Raw genomic sequence first — 17,522 nt, 5'->3', positions numbered from 1 at the left:
CCAGTTTCCCACAGGCTGAATAATTATTCACTGTATTGCGTTCGCTGCAGCCTATTAATTCTGATTTCTCTTCTTCCGCTCTTTTTTCCTCCACATCCCCTTTATCTTTCTCTCATTCTATTTCAATTGCTCTTTTACCCTTTTCGTCCTCTTTCTCTCCTGTGCCCCTGCAGAAGTCCTCTGATGCTGCTTTGCCCTCAGTATCGTCTCCTTCTTCGCAAGCAGCTGAGAAAAGCAAACTGGAGGTACTGTAGCGTTGTGCTTCTCTGTGCTGTGCTCATCCGTGTGGTTCACTGATCTTTGTGCTGTGCTTGTGCTGTGCATTCTCTAGTCTGCATCCCAATTTGCATACTTTCCATCATAAATAGTATGCTAGTTTAGAATGATTACATTGCAAATGATATTATGTTAAAAATATGCCAAACATGCCAGAATTGTGTACTATTGCTTCTACATTTTTGAAGTATGCGTGTGAAATAATAACATTTCAAAGGGAAAGTTCACCAAAAAAAATAAAAATCTGTCATTACTCACCCTCATGTCGTTCCAAACCCACAAGGCTTTCGTTCATCTTCAGAACACAAATTAGGATATTTTTGATGAAATCCGAGAGCTTTCTGACTCTGACATGGAAGCAGGGTTGGGTATTGAGAAGCAGTTCAATTTTAGAACTGCTCAAATTTCAAAGAACTGAGTATTCCGGGTATTCATGCGTTTTTGATTCAGCTTAATTGATCTAAGCGCATAAAAGGAAAGAACATCTGAAGCATGGACACAGATAATAGCGGTCCGGTGCGGGTTTCCGGCCTGTGTCCGTTCTCGAACCATTCCGTGCATTTCCACTGCACAAAAGGTTGTCCCGAGTCGGAACTGATTTCGGTTTCACATTTACTGACCAGTAGGCACAAAAAAATGCCAGTAGGCTATATCGTCATAAACACAACGTTTTTTTTTGTTTTGTCTTGAGTGTAAACCGTTTTGAAAGAAAACGCATATGTAACAGTATTTTTAGATCCACGTGCATTCGGTGTTAAAGAGGCAACAGCCTAATAAACATCCTGCCTGTCATTAATGTTAATCAAAGAACAAATAAAAATCATTCAGTGATCCTGACTGAATATCTGACTTTAACAAGGATTAATCTATTTTATTTATGAAAAGAAAACTAGTGTTTTTAAACTTTTGATTTTATTTTCTGTACCTGAAATTTGTTCCGTTGTATCGATAAGCAGAATTGGAATTGATAAAATATCCAACCCTACATGGAAGAGAAGAAAATGTTGAATAAATTTGTTGTTTTTGTTTTCTTTGCATATAAAAGGTATTCTTGTAGCTTCATAACATTACGGTTGAACCACTGATGTTACTATTTTATTTATGTCCTTACTACCTTTCTGGGCCTTGAGTGTGGTAGTTGCGTTGCTGTCTATGCAGGGTCAGAAAGCTCTCGGATTTCATCAAAATTATCTTAATTTGTGTTCCGAGGATGAACGAAGGGCTTACGGGATTGGAACAATATGAGGGTGAGACAGAATTTTCATTTTTGGGTGAACTATCCCTTTAAGACTTAAAGGAGAAGTTCACTTCCAGAACAAAAATTTACAGATAATGTACTCACCCCCTTGTCATCCAAGATGTTCATGTCTTTCTTTCTGCAGTCGTAAAGAAATTGTTTTTGAGGAAAAATTTCAGTTAGTAGTGGACTTCTATGGTGCCCGCAAGTCCAAAATGCAGTTTAAACGCAGCTTCAAAGTGCTCTAAATGATCCCAGCCAAGAAAGAAGGGTTTTATCTAGCGAAACAGTTATCTTCTTTAAAAAAAAAATGGACAATTTATATACTTTTTAACCTCAGATGCTCATCTTGTCTAGCTCTGCGTGAACTCCGTGCATTCCGGTTCAATACAGTTAGGGTATGTTGAAAAACTCACATCTCATTTTCTCCTCCAACTCCAAAATCGCAGTTTTACTTCGCTTACATCGCTGTTTTATCTTTTTTTTGTTAAGGGTGTTTGACCCTCCTTGTGCGTTCACTTTGTAAACACTAGGTCGGTACTTCTGCAGCGATTTAGGAGTATTTTAAAGTTGGAGGAGAAAATGAGATGAGAGTTTCTCAGCCTACCATAACTGTTGATCCGGAAGGCAGAGCTAGACAAGATGAGCATTGGCGTTATAGTATATAAAAAGTATATAAAAAGTATATTTGTAAAAAAAAAAAAAATTGGAAAATAACTGATCGTTTCATTAGATAAGACCCTTCTTCCTCGGCTGGGATCATTTAAAGCCCTTTGAAGCTGCATTTAAACTGCATTTTGGAAGTTAGACCATTGAAATCCACTGTGGAGAAAAATGCTGAAATGTTTTCCTCAAAAACCATAATTTCTTTACAACTGAAGAAAGAAAGACATGAACATCTTGGATGACTAGGGGGTAAATTCTGCAAGTTTTTGTTCTGGAAGTGAACCCTTTAATGCAATTAAAATTGGGGTTCTGTGGCCTTTCTTTCTGAAGCTATCTAAGTGTACTTCTACTAGCTTTAAGCAGGAAGAAAACAAACCAACAATATTGATATTGTACTAAAACCTCTTAGCAATTAAAAAAAAAAAAAAAGTTAACCTCTTTAATACTGTATGCACTATATAAATGCAATTTTATGAGGTGGTAGTTTATCTCAGTACATGCACCAAATGCACTTTTTACATCACTTAACAAAGTAGTATGCAAATTGGGACCGAACCCTGTGGCCTGTTAATCAATCACTGAATCAATGTTCTATGATATAATGTGTTATGCAATCCCTGCACTGGCACAAATGTCCTTGGGGCTGAAGCTTGGTTCATGCTGGTTAGTGCTAGACAAGCACATTTTAGCTGGTCAGTTGGTCAACCAGCTCATTTCTTGATCAAGTCTGGTGGGGCAACAATTAACTAATAACAATTAGTAGTAGTCGCAGTAGCAAAACAAAAAAATAAAGTCATATATTCTTTTCAATCTATTTGTAAAATGAAGCGTGTAAAGCGGATATAATTGCACCAGTCAGAACTGTCTGACTATTGACAGATTTGGCAACAGATTATTAAACAACCTGTAAGAATGTTAATTTAAAGCATACAAAAAGCGGCAAGAAGAACCTATAGAAGTCACACTGACTGGTTCACATTCATTGTTGAGAAGTGCTGTGGTTGTGTTTGAGAGTACGTGTGGAGTCTGTTGCTTCTGTGCTGTGCTGTGGAAAGGAATCGATAGCACAGCTCTGTCAGCATGCAGAGGGGAAATAGAATAATCAATGTGCCCATAAAGAGCTCCAAACGGCCAATCCGCACCTCTCCTCCAGGCTTGTTCTCCATTTGTTCCGTCTGCTGGTAATCATAGTGCCAGTCAGACACACCACCACCACTGCAGAAAACCCACTCTGATCCCTCGCTCCCACACCTGAACCCGCCTCTTGCTCAGCGGTTTTGCAGCAGCAATTGATTCGCGCTGAGAGAAAAGGAAAGCTGATGGCTCGATATCGTGGCCGAACCTTTATGATGCATTTGTTTGGCTTTGCCATAGTGATGGGAGTTTTAAATGGTGCTTTTGTTAAAGGCCTTTGTAAAAATGTATATGGGTGTCTTTTCAACCACAGGCAGATGGAACCCTGGACCACAAAACCATAACGGTCATAATGCTCAATTTTTTGAAATTGAGATTTTCAGCTGTCAGATGATGTGATTTTCTATTTTTTCCATTTTGTTAGTATAGGACAATATTTGGTCGAGATACGACTATTTGAAAATCTGGAATGTGAGGGTGCAAAAAAATGCAAAAAAAGGAAATGCCTTTAAATTTGTCTAAATGAAGTTCTTAGCAATGCATATTACTAATTTTTGATATATTTACAGTAGGAAATGTACAAAATATCTTCATGGAACATGATCTTTACTTGATATCCTAATGATTTTTGGCATAAGATAAAAAAATCGATAATTTTGACCCATGTATTTTTGGCTACTGCTACAAATGTACCTGTGCTACTTAAGACTGGTTTTATGGATTTTAGTTTATTGCTTTACCCTTGTCCCAGACCTTTACTCTGGGACAAAACAATACATATTTTGATATGTGTTGAAAGGTAATATTAATGTCAGAATGACATATTTCTTCCACAGTGTACCTATAGTTGAAGAAACCTATATGTAGTGTGTGTGTGTGTGTGTGTGTGTGTGTGTGTGTGTGTGTTTTTGTGTGTGTTTTTAGCTGTGCTAGCCATATTTAAGTTGTCAAAGTACAGGCCTCAAGGCAAAACTGTAAGTCTTGTGCCCTAAAGACGCCTCAGACTTCTAGCTGACTCTACTTTTTCCCCCCTTCTACAATTTCTACTGTGTGTAGGTGTGATGTGTTTGTATATCTGTGTGCAAACTCTTAAAGTGGCTTTTTATAATTTGTTTTCCTCATTCTGACACAGAAGGAGAGAGAGAAGAAAAAGGAGGAGAAGAAGAGGGAAAAGGACACAGATAAAGGGAACAAGCCAGTCGTTTTCGAGAAGGTAATAGACCTCATTACTGACCAAATAGACTGGAACCATTACCCTCTTTAATGAGAGCTGTGTTTATGAATCAATTGAAGACGTTCTGTTTGGAAAGCAGGTGCTTGATGCTGGACCATGAGGGATATCCGTGTTTTTCTTGATTTCAAGATGTTTTAACATATCTGAGATTTTAAGAATCACACAAGCCAGACAGTGTTCAGTGACCATAAGGAAGATCACAGTCCTGTTTCTCTTGTGAAATCAAACACCCTGAGCACTGGAGTTTAATTTGTCTTGCATATTCATACGTCCTTTTGCAGGAAGTTAGAAGCTCTAAGTTCGTTTTAAAAACCTCATAGGAGATTGTGTATTGGTGGTGAGAATGTTAGATAGTGAAGAAATTTTATGCAAATAAGGTTATACAGACATGTTTTTGGTAGATTCTGTGCTTAAATCACATTGATAAATTACTATTATTAAATTACTATATTTTAAATTCATTCTGTGGATTTTCACTGTGGCTAGAATGTGGCTGAGTTGGAAAAATCTAATTTGTTACATTGATACTAAATAGATACTATAGGGCAGGTGTTTTCAATTTTTTTTTTTCTGCTTCATTGTGCTTTCAAAATCATGAGGTTAACCATTAATTTATTCAGATTTTGACAATATGAAAAGAAAAAAAAAATGTAAAAAAAAATTATTTTATTTTATTTTAGTCAAATTTTAGGGTTGACCAGATCAGTTGCAATTTGTTTTATTTTATTCAAAGTTTGAGGTCCACCAGATTAGTTGCATTTTATTTTATTTTATTTTATTTTATTTTATTTTATTTTATTTTATTTTATTTTATTTTATTTTATTTTATTTTGTTTTATGTTATTTTATTTTATTTTATTTTAATCAAATTTTAGGGTTGACCAGATCAGTTGCAATTTGTTTTATTTTATTCAAAGTTTAGGGTTGACCAGGTTAGTTTCATGTTTTTAGTTGCTTTTATTTTTTTATTTTTTTTATTTTATTTTATTTTAATCAAACTTTAGGGTTGACCAGGGTATTTTTTGTTTTAATTTGTTTTATTTTATTCAAAGTTTAGGGTCAACCAGGGTAGTTGCCTTTTATTTTATTTTGTGTTTTATATTTTATTTTATTTTATTTTATTTTGTTTTATTTTTTTCAAAGTTTAGGGTCAGCCAGGTTAGTTTCATGTTTTTCTCTTATGCTTACCATAGCTGTATTTATTTGATCCAAATGCAGTAAAATAGCAATATTTCTGAAAAATAAACAGATTTTTAACAGTTAATGTTGAAAGCTGTTAATTTTAATATATAATGCTTAATGTTTTTGTGAAAACTTTGTGGTTACATTATTACATGTAAAATTCAAAAGAACAGCATTTATTTGAAATTTATTTTTTACTGTCACATTTGAAAACAAAAAAAAAAAAGTTTCACAAATCTGTATGTGGATTTGGTGATTTGATATTTTTTTTTGAATAACTAGAATAACTATCAAAACGTGTGTTAGATTAAGACCATACAGTAATGAGGTTTGCATTATTCCAACTGTAATTTATTCTAGTGCATACAGAGACTTTATTGAACGTGTATTGAATCATAGTCTACACGGAAACAGCCACAGTGCTGTTCATTTTACCGACAAACCCCCAGAGCATCAGATCTCTAGCGCTTTGAACGTTATCGAGCGGGTTTCTTCCGCGCCAGTGGACACGTAGGGTAACAGATATTGCAGGCTTGACTTCATCTCTCTGTACTGCAGAGATGTTGAGCAAACAGGGAAACACTTAGATGTGCTGAAATAGCCACAGCAGCAATAATTTAAATTTTGCGTCTAGTCGACATTGCACATTCACAACTCTGCAGCACAAGAAAAAAAAAAAACCTGAACAGGCATCTTACATTTGTACTTGTGTAACGATCCGCTCACTTCAGGCACCTTGCTTTCCTTCAGGCTACACTTCATAACCACATGCAGTCACATGCACCTTCCCCTCCCCTGAAGCACAGTTTGGGGTCATCTGGGATCGCAACGCAGAAAACAATCGCAGAGAAAAAAAGGCGTTAGAAATTGCTGTGTGTTGTGTATGAGAGAAAAGAGAGTGTGTGGGGCATTTGGGAATGTGTATTATTGTCATCTAGCTGTCAGAGAACACAATGGAGGTTTTTGATTGACAGGAGAGAGGACGAGGATGGGTGGCCCTGAGTGAGAGTGGAGAAAGAGTCACGGAGAGAGCAGAGTGCTGCGCTTTTTCTTCAGTGGTGTCTCGCGTTTTCTGTCATTCTCTTACTCTCTGCATGGCTTCTTATTCTTCTTCTTGTTATCCTGCACAAGTGGTTCTCAGCTTGAAGCTGTGGCAAAAGCAATGTGGAAGAGAATTCATGGGATCTCTAGATTCTAGGTTTTCAGTTTTAGGCCATTTTTAATTTAACATGTCACCTTGAAAATGCAACGCTTATGGTAGGATGCTCAAATTGAAATGACCAAATGATTCACCCAAAAATGAAAATTCGGGCATTAAATGCTCACCCTCATGTCGTTCCGAACCTGTAAGACCTTCATTTATCTTCGGAGCGCTAATAAAGATAATTTTGATTAAATCTGAGAGCTGTCTGACCCTGCGTAGACAGCAACGCAACTACCACATTCAAGACCCAGAAAGGTAGTAAGGACATCGTTAAGATAGTCCATGTGACATCACTGGTTCAACCATAATGATTTCTGTGATGCGGAAAACGTGGATGGAATCGCGGAGTCCAATAATAAAAACAGAATTTACAGTTTAACGCGGAATGTCACAGAATTTGTCAAAGTTTTTTGGATTTATCAAAAGATCTTTTCACTGCTATGCTGATGATACACAATTATATATGAAAACTGATACTCAACCATCGCCAACGTCATCTTCATTATCCACCCTCACTGCTTGTTTGGAGGAGATATGGGCGTGGATGAACAACAACTTTCTCCAGCTGAACAGCTCAAAAACAGAAGCCATTCTCATTGGCTCTCCTCATCAGATTAGAACATCTACCATAAACTGCATTACATTTTCTGGCCAGCATATTCCTTTATCACCAGTAGTCACCAATCTTGGTGTTAGATTTGACCCGCATTTAACCTTTGAGGCTCATATCAAGCGTCTCTGCAAAACATCCTTTCATCATCTTAGGAACATAGCTAGACTTCGTCCCACACTCACCCTACGTGATGCTGAGAAACTCGTTCATGCCTTTGTCTCATCCAGACTTGACTACTGCAATGCGCTTCTCATCGGGATTCCCAATAAGAGCATTCAGAAACTCCAGCATGTACAGAATTGTGCAGCTAGGATCCTAATGAGAGTGCGTAAATATGAGCATATCACTCCAATTCTTCAGTCTCTTCATTGGCTTCCCATTTCGGCTCGGATTGAGTATAAAGTTTCCCTCCTTACGCATCAGTGTATCCATGGCGATGCCCCTATGTACCTTAAAGAACTCCTTATTCCCCAGACCTCAGTACGATCTCTCTGCTCCACAAGTACTCACCGGCTCCTTCCCCTTTTGTACAGCTGCCCCTCGCTTATGGAATGCCCTCCCTGATCATTTGAGAGCTCCACAAGCGTCCGATGTTTTTAAAAAGGGACTAAAAACACACCTTTTTAAAAAGTTTTTCAATGTTTAATTTTAACCATTATCTGCTTGCTGTTCTTAATTCAGCTCTTATATTGTTGTTTTTATTACGCCTCTTTTGTAGCACTTTGAGATTTTTCCTAAAATGTAAAGTGCATTATAAATAAAATGTATTATTATTATTATTATTATTAAAAGAAGGTCATTACACTTTAGTCAAATTGCGATATGGACTAGTATTTGTAAATATTAAGCTGCAGAAAGACTATTTACATTTTTATCTCGCATGTTCTGTGTGTCTCTGTGTTAATGAATGGCGCAGACGCACGGTTTTGTTTGCTACTCGCATTGAAGCGCACGTGAAAGCACGTGGTGATTTCAGCGTCTGTCGTCTCACTAAATGAGGACATAAACATGGTCAACATCTCAGAACTGCTCTGAGAGTACTTTGAGTAATCTACCATTTCATTTGAGTAAAACTAGCATCTTTTCATATACACACAAATTTAAAGGTATTCATGGCAACCCATCAGAATAAACATTTGGTTTATCTCATAGACATTGTGGCAGAAAAACATTAGTATTTTTCAACAGAATGTACATATTACTACTTACTTTTTTTTAAGGAATAGTCGTACAGTATTTTTTCAACGTTTTAATTGTAATAGTAAATCCCCTTTATTTGACAAAAATAAAATTGGTTTAAGTTCCATTAATGATAAGATAACTTTAATTATTGTTTTATGCCTTCATTTGATAAGCAGAAAAAAAAAACATTTCATAAGGCTGTTGTAAGAATAAATGAAGCTTGTTTTTATGCATTTAAATAAGTAGACATGCTAAAACACAGAATTTGGTAACAATAAAACATAAGGTAGGACAATTAAAACATTTAAGTGAGCCCTAAAGATGTAATTTTTGTTAAACTTTTAATAAATTGATGTTTCATGATTTTAATTAATTACATACTTTTTGATTAATACAATGGAATTTTTGATTAATAAAATGGAAAAAAACAGATTTTGGGAAAAATAAAATGGATTTCATAGGGCCCTAACAGTATTGTTACGAAGCTAAGAGAATACTTTTTGTGCTCAAAGAAAACCAAAATCTTGTTGTTGCGTCTTAGACGCATGTTTACGTCAGTGACCATTGTATTACACACGCGTCGTACTCTCCTGAACGTGCTGCGAAGACTGACACGAAAGAGAAGAAATTGTTGAATAAAGTGTAATTTTTGTTTTCTTTGTGCACAAAAAGTATTTTTATAGCTTCATGACATTACAGTTGAACCACTGATGTCAGATGAACTATTTTAACCATGTCCTTACTACCTTACTACTAAGTTTTGTACCTTGTTTTTTTTTTTTTTAATCTCTTTAACGAAGAAAATTGAATTATTAAATAAATATCCTCTGTGAAAAATAAGGAGCTAAAGCCACTGAAAAGGTGGGCAGCACTGTGGATTTTATAAAATGGCAGCAACAGCGGTATTACATATTCAAGAGCCTTTTTAATATATTATTATTAATAATCAGAATAAACAGTTCTTCCAAATAACAGTTTATTACTTAACTTCAGGCTGTTTTATTGTTTGACAAGAAACTTATTGCAACTCTGCACAGTAAAACCGAATGTGCTCCTAGGTGTGTTTATCATCTATTTCCAATCTTTTTGAATGTGGCATATCCAATCAGTTGTAGAAACAGAAATATGAGTTTCATAAAAGTTTCATCATTTATAAATGCAATAAGCATAAGTGTGTTTGTCCCCACCAGTCTGGCACACAGAACAAAAATTGGGCAGTGTATTGTATTATTATTAGCCATATTACGATGACAGATAATTTGTACCAAGATACTGAAGAGTTTGGTTGGATGCACAGCTATGGATATGGCAAGCAATTTCTTTTCCTTGCAATAGTTGCATGTTGTTATTTACCTTTAACATCTTCACTGCTTTCAGAACAAGCCGCAACTCGTTTTTGCCTCAAAACCCAATAGTCCACTGTCCTGTGCTCTTGCCATTTCTATCTCAACGATGTGTGGTTATACAGTCTGTAGTTTGAAGTATAGGTCACAGTGGAGAAGATTGAAAAATGCAGTGGCCTTTGGAAGTCCAACTGCAATCTCTCCGTTTTCCGCTCCAGTGAGTCAAGAATATTCACGGTCTTTGTAACTCCTGGAAGACGGCTAAGCGTTAAGGGAGACTGGGTTAGCACTGCACGGGCACCTTCTGTTCTACAACAGTCTCGCACCGTTCCCGGAGAGACCAGGATGAGATAAAGGGGGAAAGAGTGAAAAATGAAGGAATGGAGGGACAGATTGTGACAGGGCAGTTCAGCACCTTTATGCCTTTGGGGCTGGTGCCTGTGGCCATACGTGTACCAGTGCACTGATGTAGAACAAACTGCGTTCGGTTGGCTGTTGTAGATGGTCCATCTGTCTGCTGTAACAAACCAATATGAACATTTTTGTTTTGAAACCAAGGTACCAGAGGCTCATGCCGCATCAATACTAAATCGATACCTTAGGCCTGAGGTTTTTTCCCAAAACGCCCCAGCATCATAAGATGTCTGTGTTATTTATTTTATTTGCCATCGTTATAAAGCCAAAATAAGCTACTAACAAGTTATAAGTTATTAACACTTAAGTAATATATGAATATTGTTATATATTGTATGTACACTGCTGTTCAAAAGTATGGGATCATTAAGATTTTTAATGTTTTTTTTCATGTCTCTTATGCTTATCAAGGCTGTGATCAAAAATAAAATCAAATTGTGAAATATTTTTGCAATTTCTAATATTGCTTGCCTATTTTAATATACTTTAAAATATAATTTATTTCTGTGACAGCACTGAATTTTCATCAGCCATTACTCCAGTCTTCAGTGTCACATGATCCTCCAGAAATCATTCTAATATGCTGATTTATTGTCAGTTTTGATTCTTTGAATAAAAAAGTTAAAAAGAACAGCATTTATTCAAAATAGAAATACTTTCTAATACAAGTCATTACTATTACTTTTTATCCATTTAACACACTTCTTGCCAAATAAAAGTATTAATTTCTTTAAATAAAGAAAGAAAGAAAAAATGTACTGACCTTGTAACACAATATTTTATTTTGAATAAACAATGTTCTTTTACATTTTTTTATTCCTTAAAGAATCCTGGAAAATTTATCACAGGTTCCAAAAAATACTGTTTTTAACATTGATTTATTAATCAGCATATTAGAATGGTTTCTGAAGGATCATGTTATGCTGAAGACTGGAGTAATGATGCTAAAAATCAGCTTTGCTTCACAGGAATAAATTATAGAAAACTGTTATTTTAAATTGCAATAATATTTAACAATAACAAATATTTTTGTTCAAATAATTGCAGCCTTAATGAGCATAAGAAGCGTCTTTAAAAAAAAACATTGAAAATCTTACTGATCCCAAACTTTTGAACTTTTGAAGTGTAAACAAAATTAATATTTTTATTATTAATTTATTTATTATTAATAGTTTTATTCTATTGTACAGACCAGTCAGAAACCATGAGATTTAATCAATTTGATTTTGACAGCAATAGTTTTTAACAGTAAAAAATATTTGTACAAATGTAGGTCTTTTTATGAAAAAATAATGTCATACTAAAGCCAAAATAATTTGCTAGCACTCACTTAATAATAATAATTTCTTAATAAAATACCAAAAAAGCCATTTTTTAATTTAGCAAATTTACAGCTGTTTCGGCATGAACTTCTAGCTCTACCATGTGCCTGTCTGTGGGAAACCTGTTTGAAAACAGTTGAAGTTCTCTAAATTTGATACCGATAGTGGCACAGAAAAGACGCACTGCACCTTTAAGAGTGAGCCAGGTCTGCCTGCCCTGATTTTTCTCTTTTCCTGTGTTGAGTGCAAACATCATTCCACAGCTAGCTATTTATCAATCCTTAATTTGGTCATCCCTGAATGGCTGAATGAGATGCCATGCGTGTCTCTTAAAGCGCTCCTGCAGGGAACGGGGTTGGGTGGGGGGTGTGCCTTGTGGCATCTGATGCATATTTTCCCCCTCGACAACCTTCATTTGTCTGTCGTTGTGAGTTAATCTCCATACATATTTCCTTTGCCATCAAAGGCGCTTGCTGGCTTATGTTAAAATCAGTCAAGCGAGGACCTTACAATGATATTCATAGCCTCTCCTGAACCTCCATGACTGCGTGTGTGCGTGTGTGTGATTGAGACTGTGTGGCTTTCTGTCATGCTTCAGCATGACCTCTGCTGATCCATAGTCTGTGAGACGCATGTTTAGATCGCCAGAGCCGTGTGTGTGTGTTTTAGAGAGTGTAAAAAAGGAAAAACCGGAGAGAGAGACCAGCGCTGACCCCAGGTCAATGTGTAGGCTGATTAAAATGGCATGTGTGACACATCGGCGGGATTTATAGTGATTCTGCCACATGCGACGGCCTTCAGACATTCTGCTCGTGTGTAGAAAGGTGAACATCTTTTGCTATGTCTGATGGTTTGTTTAGCAGCATAAAAACATTCAGAGAGGTTTGTGTATTTGCCAGGCTGAGATGATGTAGAACGAAGTAAATTCAGTTGGCTGTAGTGGAAGCTCCATCTGTCTGCTGTAGGACTGGATTAATACCAATACTTTGGCCTTGGTACAATAGCAGCCTTTGGTACCTCAGTATCAATGGCAACTGATAAACAGCTTCGTCTGAATGATTAAATGATTTCAATGGAATGAATAATTTAGTGTTAAATGGGACATTGGATGTAAAGTTCACTTTTACATGGTGTTTGGATATAAATGTGTGTGGACGCAACCACCCTACAATGATAAAAATCCATTCACACCTTTTTTTTTTTAACCTAAAAAAAAAAAAAGCTGTTTTGATTTTCTGAGCAGTATGATGTCATACTTTTAAGCCCCGCCCACAACCGCTACTGACTGTCTCGTATTAGCATATTTTCGCACAATGTCCACCATTTTCTCCACGACAACATCTCGTAAGCAATGCAGGTGTTTTGTTTTTTGATGTAGAAGTGAACATAAGAGTCTTCACTGTCTCCAGACATCAGAGCCACTGAGAACTCGAGTGGAATTGTTTTGTTTTTTGATAGTAATGCACCAAATACACAAAAAACAGAACAGAGGGGTGGAGTGAGCAGAAGCTCATTATCATTTAAAGAGACATGCACTAAAACGGGTCACTGTGAACAGAGCTGTTTTTGACAAGGTAAAAAGTGTTGTTGAACATGACCAATGAGGAATTTTGTTGCAGACATTTCATGAAGACTTTAAAAAATCATACTAACTTGGAAAATGGGCATCCAATGTCCCCTTTAATAATTTCCTATTTATCTCAGTATATTATAGTGTTAAGTTTGTCAGCTATTTTCAATTTTAGTTTCTGTCATATTTAGTCAACCTTATCCTATTTAGTTTAGTGAACTTTTAGTCAACAAAAAGTCGACATTTTATTCTAGTTTTATTAAAAGAAAATCTAAAGTATTTTAGTCTAGTTTTAGTCGAAGAAAACTTGAAGTGTTTTAGGTTTAGTTGTAGTCAGTGAAAACTTATTTTATTGCGTGTCACAATGTTTAACCCCCAGATCACCCAGGTCACTCTTGTCAACTGTTGAATAAATGAGTGTCACGTCCTGCTTGTTTACTTTGAACCGGAAGACGCTCCCACTTTTGACACAAGGCCTCATGGAGCGTAGGAAACTTGTGGATACAGCGAAGCTCTGATTCAGGGATTTGAACTCTTTTTATCTGGCAACCACAGATTTTTTTAAATATATTTAAGTCTTGTGTTTTTTGTCATTGAAATTGCATGTCATAGTTTTTGTTTAATGACCCTATTGTTGTCTCGTCTTAGTCATGGATTTTTTTTTTTCATCATAAGTTTTAATGACGAAATTAACACTAGTATATGAGAATGATTTCTGAAGGATCATATGACACTAAAGCCAGGAATAATGGCTTTAAATTGTAATATTTAACAAAAATATTTTTTTCCCTGTATTTTTGATTAGGTGCAGTCATGGTGAGCATACGAGTCTTCTTTCAAAAACATTCTAAACAGAGGTTCTGAACAGTAGTGCAAATTACAGTTTAAGAAGTTATAATGTCAAATGTCATTCATTGAATCTTTAAAAATATTAAATGATTCTTATGCTGCAGTGCTTTTCTTCTTTTTAGATTGTCTGAACTGTTAAACTGTGTAATAGTAGCACATTGTATTCTTGGTCACATACCAAAATTGACAAAATTATATCATATCTAGTATTAGAGATCCCCTTACTGATGTGGTACCGCAGTATTTTTATGTGTCCTGTACTGTGCAACCCTAATCTTCTTAGTGCTTGCTGTTTTCAGTTCCACAGCAAATAAAATCTTTCTTTTTGTTTTTCCTCAATAACACAGATATACTTCACCAACTCGATCTCCACAGGCCTGACTGGAAGTCTTTGTGTTATTAGTGTTGTCTGCTAAGACAAGCATTACTGTTGTTCACACTTTGGGATTTGAACAAACTCCTAACTCAAAGTATTAAACTGTAGCTCAACTCGCTCTGCACTGTTTGTGCTAAAGTTGTGAGTGATACCTTACATCATGGGGCTTGTTGAGGAGAGGTGTGTAATATTGTGTTCTAAGCTATCAGACATCACATGATGGGGGTAAAATTCAATGTACCAGAGCCAAATCTAAGGACCAAAATATTGAGACTCAACACCACTCATATGAATTTTCCTCTGAAAATATAAAAGAAAATCTAGTCATTATGTATTCAAGCAAACTAGCTTTTGAAGTAGTAATCAGCTGTGTACTATTCTGCTTTTTAGACATAATGGTCCGTTGTATGGACTGCTGTCTACAGCAGATAGTCTATAACACTCTCTGGAATAGAGCTAATGTAGGATCAATGTTTGATGGAGGCTTGTTATTATAGCATGCTGCTCATGAATGAATGGATGTGAGTCTGTCTGGCTGAGAGACAGAGGGGTCGTGCGTTCATAGGATCATGTCTGCTGTCTGTCATTGCTGTAGGAAAGATACCAATCAAAATGTACTGGTTTGTGGTGGGCATTTGTGTTTAATATGTAAGCTCTAAGAGCTGTATGTGCACACAGTGAACATGCATTTTAAATGTTTTCTACAGCAGTAAAAGAAATGGAAAGCTGGCTAATCTTAAAGTATGAAATGTGCTGACAGTTGGTGTTGGAAGGAATGAAGGACAGAGACGAAAACACTCAATCCTGTTAGACAGCTCACCTGAGCGCAACTCAGCTTTTACTAAAATTACCTTCACTATCACAAACTGACAAAACCCAGGAAGGAAAGACAAAATGTAAAAGTAAGTAGAGGGGGAGTATGAGGAATTGTTAGGTATATGGGAATTTACAAATTACACATGATACTATTAAAGGTGCTGTACTCAGCCTGGCTAAGTAATAAATATTTTAATGTATTTGTTAGTTACATTTTATTTTAGGGGGCCTTTCACAAATCACAAGCACCACACTTGTAAATTAAATATTTTAAATATACAGATTTATTCATTCATGTGTAATATATTGTTTCAAATGGATTATGAAAACTTACAGGGAGCTCTAAATGCATTGGTAGAGTTGTCTGCTTTTGCTTTATCTGCAAATGTTAAATTTACGAATAAAATGTCAAGGTTACAACTGCATCAACAGTGATTTTCAAAGCTTTCAGTGTCTCTCATTATAAAAAGAACATTTTTATTATTATTTAATTATAACAAGGTTTTGCTCAAAACTAACCAAAATTAAACTATAGTCAAAAGATTTTGAAAAAGGTTTTTAATGTTTTTTTTTTTTAAAAGACGTCTCTTCTGCTCACCAAGCCTGCATTTATTTAATCCAGAGTACAGCAAAAACAGTACAATTTTTAATATTTTACTATTTAAAATAGCTGTTTTCTATTTGAATATATTTTCAAATGAAATTTATTCCTGTGATCAGATCTACATTTTCATCTTCATTACTTTAGTCAGTGTAACATGATCCTTCAGAAATCATTCTAATATGCTGATTTGCTGTTCAAGAAAATATATTCAAATAGAAAGCAGTTATTTTAAATAATAAATATTTCAAATTTTTGTTTTTACTGTATTTTGAATCAAGTAAATGCAGGCTTGGTGAGCAGAAGAGACTTCTTTAAAACATTTAAAATCTTACTGTTCAAAAACTTTTGACTGATAGTGTAAATATAATATATGATCTCTGCACAGAAGAAACTTGGCGTTGTTTCCAAACTAAAGGAAATATATTGGTGTCTGCATTGTCTGTCGGCCAAAATGATTTGAAAAATATCAGCTCATCAGATATCAGCAAAAATCCAATATCATGCATCTCTATTTTGGATATTTCATACATGGAGAGCAGGAAGTTGAGATCATGTTAGCTGAAGTGGATTGTTCAAGCCGAGCACCATATTGAGCTTTATAAGCAGTTATTAGTTTGCCATGGGAGAACAGCGTTTTTCTACCATTGCTTGTCATGGGGATGACATGCTGCTGCTCTCCATCTCTATTAGAGTGCTCTCAGTTGTATAACAGTATCTTTGTAGGGCAAGGTTTTGGAAAGATAGGCTGTGTCTAATCTGGTGAAAGCTCCAGAATGGCAACCATTGGTTACATCACATTTTTAACAACTAAAAATCCCCGTTCCTTATCTCTACTAATATTTTTGCATAAAATAAAATAACCCTGATTTTATTTACTCCTCTTCCAGCAGCAGTTTCCCAAATAATTTGGCATCCTTGAGGGTCTGGACAAAACAGCTAGTTATCTTGTCCTTTTTGATACTTGTCTTTTTAATACTCCAAAGCAGCTTGGAGTTTTACTAGATTGGAAATGTTTTCCCAGTGACCCCAGTAGACCGTTTCCAGAGGGCAGCGGCGGCCCGTGTAACTCTTCCTGCCCGCTCGTCTCTCATTAAAAACTCAGTGAGATGCTCATTAGGGTTTAAGTGGAATTAGTATGAAAAGCTCTCTCCCTGCGCTAATGAAGGCAGCCGCGCCACAATTGTTTTCATTTGCTGCGACTCTCCCTGAATGCAATCAGAAACCCTGACCGAGCCCCCTGCTAGCGCTCTTCTCTCTCTCTCTCTCTCTCTCTCTCTCTCTCTCTCTCTCTCTCTCTCTCTCTCTCTCTCTCTCTCTCTCTCTCTCTCTCTCTCTCTCTCTCTCTCGAGCGCATTTTATCCCATGTGCTTTTCAAGGCCAGGCAAGGTAACTGAACAAATTATCTCTGCATTTACACACCTCCCTCTTTTTTTTTTTTCCCCGGCATGTCTAGAATTTGTAAATGTTTCATGGATATAATAACCATCGTGCTATGCTCAA

General features: G+C 36.0%; 1 protein-coding gene across 5 annotated transcripts in view; it reads left to right on the top strand.

Moving 5' to 3' along the window:
- smap1 (small ArfGAP 1) overlaps positions 1-17,522 on the top strand; it is a 139,230-nt gene that overhangs the window by 47,576 nt on the left and 74,132 nt on the right. Inside the window, exons 5-6 of one of the 5 annotated variants that reach the window (XM_051125405.1) lie at positions 174-245; positions 4,449-4,526. The exons of 1 other annotated variant lie outside the window; for it this stretch is intronic. In XM_051125405.1, the coding sequence (XP_050981362.1) occupies positions 174-245; positions 4,449-4,526 (150 nt within the window). Of the gene's footprint in view, positions 1-173; positions 246-4,445; positions 4,527-17,522 lie in introns of all 5 variants that reach the window. 3 more of the 5 variants (XM_051125404.1, XM_051125407.1, XM_051125406.1) reach the window with 3 other exon arrangements.

The sequence above is a fragment of the Labeo rohita genome, chromosome 13, assembly GCF_022985175.1.
Source record: "Labeo rohita strain BAU-BD-2019 chromosome 13, IGBB_LRoh.1.0, whole genome shotgun sequence".
NCBI classification, from domain to species: domain Eukaryota; kingdom Metazoa; phylum Chordata; class Actinopteri; order Cypriniformes; family Cyprinidae; genus Labeo; species Labeo rohita.
This window is presented reverse-complemented; position numbering and strand designations above follow the sequence as displayed.